General features: G+C 47.6%; 1 protein-coding gene across 7 annotated transcripts in view; it reads left to right on the forward strand.

The window, feature by feature from the left end:
- Window positions 1–9,244, forward strand: part of ATP2B4 (ATPase plasma membrane Ca2+ transporting 4) — a 51,528-nt gene extending 42,284 nt beyond the window's left edge. For all 7 annotated transcript variants that reach the window (XM_062594947.1, XM_062594949.1, XM_062594950.1 and 4 more), the window contains one exon: window positions 4,270–9,244. In XM_062594947.1, the coding sequence (XP_062450931.1) occupies window positions 4,270–4,575 (306 nt within the window). In that variant the 3' untranslated portion in view covers window positions 4,576–9,244. The remainder of the gene's footprint in view (window positions 1–4,269) is intronic.
- The last annotated feature ends 551 nt before the right edge of the window (window positions 9,245–9,795 follow it).

Here is a 9,795-nt window from a genome sequence, read left to right on the forward strand (position 1 = left end):
TCCCTCTGTTTTCTGTCTACACTGTGCTCTGTTTCCCTCTCTGCTGCTTTCCTTCCCTCTCTCTAAGCTCCACTTCCCTGAATACAGATTAACGGAGTCCCTCCATCTTCTGCTTTATTTCTGTGAGAAGAGTTCTCCTGGACTAGACCTCGGCAGCCCTCAGCTCTGTGTTCCTGTGGGGTGGCAATGGAAGAGAGGGAGGTGTCGTGAATGAGCCATGGGATGGTTTGCAGAGCTAAGCACCGTCTCAGTTGGTAGTTTTGTCCTGTTTTGAGGCAACTGAGCCCTGCAAGCCACTGTTCAGCGGTGGAGTTGATGCTGGCTTCCCTCAGAAGATGTAATTTCTGCCTCCATGCGAGCAGTGGCTTTTTACCCAGCCCAGCACTCTGCAGTGCAGCAGCTTCTCTGTGGTCTGAAATGGGATTGGATTCCAGGCTCAGAGGTTACGCAGGTTGTGGAAGTTTTGGATAAAGAAATAACCCCGACAGGCAGGGAGGTGGGTGTTCATCTTACATTTGTCAGAGCAAGTCCACTGTGCCAGTACAGGGTTTGCATCCTGCTGTGTGGATTTCAGTTCTGCTTTGTACAGAGGTTTCTCAAAGGCCATTTGGCCACAGGCCATGTCAAACAGTCGGACTTGCTGTCATGCGGCAACTGTTTTTGCTGGGTTTCCAGAGTGTGATGGTGCTAGGCGGAGTACTTGTGGTTAGGAATGAAACTGTGGGTGAGAGGCGTTATTTAGGCATGTTTGAGGGCTCAGAGGAGGCTCTGAAGTGTTGGGAAGTGTTTCATCAAGATGTTTCTGGTGAGAGATGCTGCACCTTGTCTTCTTGTCAGCCCAGGCAAATTGTCCTGTATCCCCACACGCGCACACACACACACACGCAGCCTAAGAAGAAACTGCAAGAAAGCCAGTCTGTCCTGAGCCTCAGTGCTTTGGCTTGTTTGGGGAGAGGATTTGAGGAGGAGGTAACTTTTGTTTGCACTGCCCAGCATATTCAAAACATCTCCTTACTGTTGAGTGTCTTTGACAAGGGAGCAGTTATTCGTTGTACATCAGAGATCAGTTGTTGACAGAGATGGTTGAGTCTAATTAAGAATATCTGGGGAAAGGTATAGCAGAAATTATTGGTGGAGCAGAAAATAGAGCTGAAGGCAGGGATATGTCAGGCTCTTGACTTGCCAGTGCTTGGAGTTGGTGGTGCAGGGAGGGCTTTTGTGAAGTTACCCCCTGCTCTGTCAGAGTTTGTGCTAAACTAACCCCCTAGTTTCTCTAAAGTCACCTAGGCACCTATTTGCTTGTTCAAGCTGGTTGTTCTTGATTTAGCTGGTTTTGCATACCACTTTTGAGGGGTTAGTGCTTTTATTTGTAAGTGCTTGCAGTTGCTGTTCTTGGGATATTGAGGAAAGGACTTGCGGTCAGTTTTGGTGGAAGCTGGCCTGCTCAGCTATCTCCCTGGTCCTGTGCCTTGACACTAAACACCGAGTTTCTCTAGGATCTTACTGTGGTCATTAGTGTGGCAAAACATGTCTCTGAATTCCTGTTTCCAGACACGTACACCTTCCATTTTCACAGACCACCTGGTGCTCCAGTGTCATGGGGGTACCTGGGCAACGTTCATCTCTTTGCGAGTGTCTGTCATCCAGCTCGTGCATGTGTGCCCTGTGTGTGTGCGTGTGTGTGTGCGCACGCCTGTCCGTGCGTGCGAGAGCTGGCCTGTTTCTAGCTGGGATGTGCTGAGCCTGTGCCAGTGGGATGCCACATCGCTGCCCACCGTGGTGCAGCACCATCTTTGAGCCGGATGGAGAGCGGACTCGGGTGGGCATCCCTCGTGAAAGGGGACCCCTGGAATATCTTGCAGGTAATATCTCCAAGCTTTCAAGCACACAAGGCTCTCCTCTGAGTAATACCTCAGGTCTGGTTTTGAGTGCTGTTTTGTTGTACTGAGACCAAAGATTCCCAGGAGGTTCTCGTGGGCTGTGTTGGTTGGCGATTTCACTCCTAGCCTGTCCGTGGCACCAGACTAAGGTGGATTGTTTACCTTGACTTGTCCCCTCACCTGGAAGGGGAATGTCATCTCTGTTCAGGTGCAGATCTGCAGCCCGTTCTCAAAGGATTGGTAAAATGCATATTTTTTTTTATTTGCCTTATCAGCTTGCAGGGGGATGCTTGCATCATTCTCCCTCTGGCAGCTCTGCATGCTCTCTGCTCACTTGGGTGCAGGCTGAGTGATGGAGAGGCTGTAGAGGGTATAACATAAGGCTACTGTAGAGGAGCATCCTTTTGTTGGATTTTCAGCTGTCCCCTTTCTTGTGCCCCAGTTCAAGTCCACTGTGAGAGCAGGCAGGGGACATGGGTGGGGACTCAGTTCCTCAGGTGTAGGAGCGGGTGGAGATGATTCATGACCAGCAGCACGTCACCCTGCCCAGAGGCAGGAGATGGAGCAGGACAACTGATGTGGGTGAAAGAAGGTTGCACCTAGGGCTGCTGAGTGAAGTCTGCTGGTGGTTCAAGGGCAGTTCCTTCAGAGAAGAGGAATCTGAAGCACATCTCCTGGTTCCAAGCAAAGTCTGGTTAACAGAATGATTTTTACTGCTTCTGTAAGACGTGTGAGGGCTTATGCAAGATGTTTGGCCCTTGTTGACAACCTTTGCCAATAGCTTCTTCCTCCAGAAAGGAAGGGGAGAATACAGTTTTCAGGTGATTGGAAGGGTTACACAAGCCAGAATGGTGCTGATGTGACCTGCCATGGCAGGATGGGGTCCTCTCTGCAGAGAGGCTGCATGCTGGCTCTGGACTGACAATCAGCAGGGAGAACGTAATTGTAAGGTGCAGTGGAGTAACTCAAGGGACGCTTTGGAGGGCACTGCAAGGTGGGTAGCTCTTGGCTTTGCAGTAAAAGGTAAAGCCATGCGTGTGATTTCACCAGGTCCATTATGGCTTGGGAGGCCTTGAGCTGCACAGTCTGTGGACTCTGCATAGAAAGCCCATGTGTTGCAAAGTTCTCATTGAGGTTTCCACCTTTTGACATCTTATGGTTGTAGCCCCATGTCATCCACAAGAGCTAGAGCACTCTTCTGCACCCAAGGTGCATGTGTTGGTTGTCTCACGCATGTCAGCGTGCACATATCTCTGTGGTGTGGGTGTTGGCACAAGTGTGGCTACAGTGCTGAGGTGGAGAGAGCTGCTGCAGCTGCAGCATTGCCTCCTTCCCTGCCCCTTCCTTTGCTGTATCTGACTGCGGACTTGACTGCAAGGGAGGGTGAGAGCTCAAAGCTCAAGGCTGGATTTCCAGGAGAACAAGAGGGAGAGCAGTGAATCCAGTGTTAGCTGCCATCCTGGCTTGTTTCCAGACCCCTCTCTCTTCCAGTGCAATGAAGGTGGCAATGCAGTATCTTAGCTGTCCAAATGAGGCTCTGGATCTCCTGCTTGTAATGCTTTGAGCCTGGCTTTTGGCAGTGCTGAGAGCCTGTGAGTTTCACAGGAGTGTTGAGTGGCTAGGCTTTCTAGCAAGGTTTGGGATTGTTCTTCATGCAGAGCATCCAAAAGAATAGCTGTCTTTGGAAAGCTTTGGGTTTTCTTCAGTATGTTGGTGTAGGAAGGGATCTAGAGCGCCAGCCGGGGATCTGGGTGGCAGCAATGCGAGGAGAGTTGCATAAATCTGTTCTCCTTCTTGCATGTTTAGCTGGGTCCTGTTTTACTGTTCATGGCATCCACTTGGACCTTCTGCTCCACATGGGCTTGAACAAGTTTGTGACACCTTTAAGCCCATTGCTTTCTATAGGTTTAAAAATGAAATAGAATAAACAAATGCATCACTTCCCACAGTAGTTTTTGCCTTGAAGCGAACCCACTGTGTTTGTCTAACCCACTTTTTTGAGTTGTAGTTCCACTTTTTTGTCCTTGTTTATACACACAGATGCGCGTGCACACACATAATGATAACTAATGCGTTTTGGCTTCCATTCATTCAAGCGACCTGTTTTGAGTTTTTTGTGTCTTTTCTTGCAGCTTCTGAAGTCGCCCCATAGTCGGTTGATTCCCCATCACACACCTAGTGCCTGAGTCTGATCCATGTTGGCCCTCCTAGTTCACCATAGATCTCATTTTGACTTAGCTGTCTGTTCAGTGGTGGTGATTGTTGTTGTCCTTTTTGTTTTATTGTGTCTTTTAAAATTTTATTTCTCCTGGAAGCTCTGACCTCTTGTAGCCACTACTAACCTCTCTTCTGTTTATTCTCCACACCCTGTGCCTTCGCCTCCCGGCAGATCAAAGTGGTGAATGCGTTCCGTAGCTCCTTGTATGAAGGCCTCGAGAAACCCGAATCCAGAAGCTCCATTCATAACTTCATGACTCACCCAGAGTTCATCCTGGAGGAAGACGAGCCTCGAACACCATTCCTTGACGGCGCTGAAGATGACCCTGAGACTGATGGACTCAAAAAACGAGGTGGGGGTAGCCCAGGTGGATCTACATCCCTCAACAAAAATAACAATGCAGTGGACAGCGATCAAGTCGAGGTCACCGTCTTGGAGCCTGAAAGCCCCTTACACAGCTTGGAGACATCGGTTTGACCTTAGAACTTCGAACCCCCCTCCTCCACCTTCGCCTCTCGCCCTGTGTGATATCAGCACCAGTAACTGATCACACACTGTGGTCACTTCATGTCAAACTGCTCATACGTATATCTTTTTTATTTTATTTTTTTTTAACAATTATTTAGTGGTGGGAACCAGAGTACCACAATGCTGGGTGTTGGGAGGGGCTAAGCCAAAATTGTGCATCTTCATCCCTAATTTTCAGTGGTACTCACCCAAGCAAAACAGCAAAAACAGCCAGGTTATTTCCTCTCTGAGAGTTGGGCTCCATGCATCTGTAGGGGGGTTTCACTTTGAGAAATGCACGTTCAAAGAAAGTTCAAATCGTCATAGTCTTACATGCACGTTCTCTGCCCAAGGGCTGGGAGTGCACTTCTGACTTTATTTTTACACTTGTGGTTTTTTGATTTTTTTTTTTCTTCCTAATGTTGGGGTTTGTTCCTTTGCTTGTGAAATTTGCTCCCAGTAACTTCACAGTGGGAAGTGAGGGAGCTAGCACTGTGGTGCGAAAATTAAACATAACAGCCAGGGGGAAGGTGTTTACCCACAGGTTGATAGATACAGGGATGTACACCAGTCTTCCACCTTTAAAAATGGTACCTAGCCTTTACAGTTCCTCCTTTGTGTGTGCATACACACATTTCTCTCTGTTTCCAAAGTAGTAGTTGTTAAACAAGGGATGAAGGGGACTTTGCTGTAACCTTGCTGGATTTGAAAGATTTTTTTTTTTTCCTACAAAGCAAGGTGGAGGTGAACTGACAACATAAGAGTGGTGGAAAAAAAAAAATCCAGGATCTTAAGATTCCCCAGGAAGGAGCCCCATATCTTATGAAATGCTTCTCTCCTGCTCTTGAACAACTGTGAAGGTCTTGGCAAGAGCCATGCAAAACTTGTAACAGCTCCTGCCATCAGGAGCAGAGGGGATTTTGGCTCTTGCATGTTCTGGCTTTATGACTTTATTTAGGCTAAATAATCCTTGAGTGTTGGAGTACAAGCTGTGGTTAACTCCTGAGGAATCCCTGAGGACAATGCAGCTGTGCCCACTGGTTCTGCACATCACTTCCAAAGAGGTAGCAGGCTGAATGGAGAATGAACATCCAGTTATTGACAGTACAGCTGGGTAAAGTCATAGATCATAGAAAGGATAAGCCAGGTAGGCCCTTTAGCTGGTGGAAGGATGAGAGGTTCCATGGCTGTTGGGAGGAGCCTTGACATGCGTAGCTGATTTGCCAAGAGAGGTACTTCCTTGCAGAGCCAGTAGGTTGGTTGGCTAGGTCTTCCAGAGAAAAGTTGCTGCATTGAGGCTTTGCCTCACTTGCTGCTTTTTTGAAGGCCATCTCTTCACCCTGCTTCCTGCCTTACCTTGGTCTCTTCTAATCATTGCTCTCCAGATGAGAATCTTGAGAAGAGGCCCTGGGTGTCCTGGGCAAGTTTGCTCTGAACCAGTCCTCTTATGATGGCAAGAATGGGCCAGACTAGGAGACAGGAGATTGATTTGCTTGGGCTTAGTTTCTTCACTGTGGAGTCTTGTTGGTTCATCTGTGGTTGTTGCTCCCAGATGGGAGCGGCTGGAAAAAAGCTTGTCTGCCTTCTCTCCTGTGACCCATTTGGTTTTTTTGGAAGCAGTGAGAACCTGGTTGTAACTGGCTGTACAATGTCATCTTCTTTGTCCAGCCTCTGTCCCTGTAAGCAGAGAGGTTTTAGTGACAGAGTAGGTTGGCTGGTTTCTTTTTTCTTTTTTCTTAAGAACGCACAGCAGAATCTCCCGTGCCTTCTCCGAGCACTGCCTGCAGCACCGCCTGCCACTCGAGAGCCCAGTACTTTGCCAAGAAATAAGTGTTCCTTAAATGACAACAACAACCAAAACCCTGTGTCTTGGTTTCCTTTCCAGTCCAGCACTGACTTGTCCCTTCCTTGGGTTGGGAAGAGGGAAGGACGTGGTGACGCTGTGCTGTTCCTCTCCCAGGTAGCTGACAAAAGGCCCTTCTCCCACGGGTCTCCTGCCTTGGTGCTGGCAAAGGCAGGTGAGCGCTGGGCTCCATACACTGCCAAAAGCAAGAAGAAATTGCCACCACTGCCCATCTCAGTTGCAAATCCAGTGTCGAGACACCTGCCCATGCAGACAAACCCATTGCTGTCCTCCCTTTTTGTTCTTCACACGAGCTGAGAAAACACCTTGGGCAGAACGGAGGGGGGTGGGGGGGCCAGGGCGGGGGCTCGCGGTTTTCTTAGGTGCACTCAAGTGATGGGAGAGGAAAGGTAAAAGAGGTGGTGGGGTTTGTTCTGTTCTAAAGGTGACATTGCTTAAAAGATCACTTTTTCTATTTTAATATTTGCAAAAAAGGATGAAAATATGGTGTTCTTACAAGCTTACATAGATATTTATTGAATACTTTGTGGGGGGGGACACTGATTTTTGTTTCTTTTGATATTTTTTTATTACCTCAGACCTGTTTTAGAGAAAAAAGACTTAAACCAACAAAAAACAACAAAAAGCTAACTTTGGAGGCTCTTAAAGTCACACCCAGAAATCTGTGACTGGCAGGTTGCCACAAGGGTCTGGTTGTTCTTCAGTTGATGTATTTTTGTTGTTCTAGTTTCCATATTAGGAGGGGGAGAAATAATTATATATAAATATTATGCAAAAAAATATAGTTTTCTTTAGATCAGAAACTGATATTTTTACGTCAGCCATATGTATTTTGTTTAAAGGAAAAAAAAATAAATCTTGAGTCATGTGTCTGCAATGGCATGTGACCGTGTGACAGCAGTTCAAAGTGACAGGTAATTTAGTATATCAGCGATTGGATGCCAGTCAGCTTCCTTTTCTCTGAGCAGCCATCTTTATACTAGATGTTAGTTGGATGACACAAATGTTTTTTTATATAAATTATGTTGGTATGGCTGGTTGCTTAAAGTATAAATGTTTATTGTGCATACATCTTATGTAAAGTATTTTTTCTATTTAGTTTCCGTGATATACTGGCAGCAGATGACTATTGGGTTAAGTTATTGAGGACATTATAAAACCATTGGGGGAGATTGGTGCTCTACACTAAAAGGCATGGTTGGCAGCATGAACTTCTGGGGACTTCTCTGCAACATGCCTTGAAGGAGGGGGGGAGATTTTTGCTTTGTTTGATCTGCCACGAGTGTGCACAGGGGAAGAGTGCCATGCCAGACAGGAACTGAAGTAATACCCTGTGATACATGTTAACTTGCCTTGGAATGCTTTGTTATTAAAACACTCTGAACATAATTTTGCATCCAGTTCTTGATAATCGTAGGGTCTCTGGTGGTGGTGGTTTTCTGTTAAATAAATTGGCAGATTGGTACCAAAGACATTACATCACTTCCTGTGTGCATTGCTGAACAGTCCTTTTCAGGCATTTGCATTGTGATTAGGTTTTCTTTTATTTGCACAGGAATTACACTTAATTTTCAAAGGTTTTGTGCAATAAGCTTTGAGGAAAAAAATCGAAACAATCTCAAGAAGGAAAAAAACTAAACCAAATTTTAGCATGGGCGGCCTTTGGCTTTCCCCAGCGGAGCAGCAGATGTCCTCTAATGCTCAACCACTGCTTCGTGTAGTGATGTGATGTTGGGGTTAATGGGAAGCCCCCTCCCAGCTGCAGCGAGGGCCTGTCCAGCAGCCTGTATCCACCTCCTGTCACCAGCCACAGTCTTTGCAGGACTGCAGCACCCAAGCAGCCTTGAGGCGGACATCTCCCCGGAGCCCTCCGGGAAAGGGGTGCTTGGACCTGCCGCAGTCACTCCTCACCACTGCACCCAGCTCCTGTGCATTGGTCAACCTGTTGGTCAACGCGCTCTTCTTCCTGTCCCTACCAGCAAGACTTTAGGCATGTGGCCGTTCCTTTCCTCTCCAGCATCTTCTTGCTAAGGCTGTCTACTGAGGTTGGCTGCTCTCTGGCTGTCCTGCCTCTGCTATCCTCCTGCTCAAACCAACAGCAACAAAAAAAGCTCAGTTTTCCTTCAAAGCCCATGGCTAAAACTGTCTTTAGTTTATTTCCTCCCCTTAAATAAAAATATATATATATATACAGTATTAAACTGACATTTGTGTGTGTATATATATTTATCCAGTGCTCTTGCAACAAAACTTCCTTTCGAAGAGAGCACACAGATCTGAGTTTTTCTTTTTCCAGTAACTCATATAATAAGCACTGGTATTTTTGTATAAAAAAACAGAAAACTACGAAACAAAAGGCTGAATACTATGTGGTATGCATGACATCAAAAAAAAATGGTGGTTTCAAAGCAATATGTACCCTGGTGTGTTTGCCATTTCCTAGAGTCCAGCTTAAAGTGCACCTGATCTGTATTGCATTTTGATATTAATCTCTATGTACAATGTTTTGCATGTAATTTATATGGTTCTTGGGAGAAAAAATTTTTGAATGAACTGTCAGCTGCTTCTGAGAAAAGACTCCAAGCAGGGGTAATACTCAAATTGGACGCCGAAGAGTGGTTATGGGGTGGGAAAGGGGTGCATATGAAAAAAATAAATAAAAAGTATGCTGGGGGTGGGGGAGAAGATTAATGGTTTTCAATCAATAAAGCTTTGGCTGTTGAGCAGAAACAAATGCGCGAGTGCATCCAGAGAATAAAACGTGCCCACGTGTAACTGTGACGTCCTCCGTGTGTCCACCATCTTCTCAAGGGGCTGCGCTTGCCCTGGGGGGAGCCGTGGCTTTCTGTGGGGTGGGGAGATGGACGGGGCTCAGCGAGAGCCACCTCGCCATGGGTCTTCTCTTGCTCTTCTTCGGGGCTCAGCGAGAGCCACCTCGCCATGGGTCTTCTCTTGCTCTTCCTCGGAGGCCGGTGCTGGCCTGGCTGCACCTGTTGGCTTTGCCCAACTCACGGCTTCTTCCCTCTCCAAGTGTGCTCCAGGGCTGAGTATCTGACAGCTCCTGGGCGCTGCCCCATAGCGGAAACCACCTCCCCTGCGGTGCCCCCAAGGTTGTCGTCTCCATGGCCTGGGCGCTGGGTGTGAGCCGTGGCCTCCTGCTCCGTGGCGGGATCCCACCCGGACAAGGATGAGGGGAAACGAAGGCGGCCTGCGAAGGCCCGCGTCGCTCCCGGGCCTTGACCGAGCGACCGCCCTTCTCCAGGCCCAGGCGCCACACGGGGCCAGGGCGAGGCCCGTGCTTGCAGCCCTGGAAAACCCTGACGAGA

The sequence above is a fragment of the Rhea pennata genome, chromosome 25 (genome assembly GCF_028389875.1).
Source record: "Rhea pennata isolate bPtePen1 chromosome 25, bPtePen1.pri, whole genome shotgun sequence".
NCBI lineage: Eukaryota > Metazoa > Chordata > Aves > Rheiformes > Rheidae > Rhea > Rhea pennata.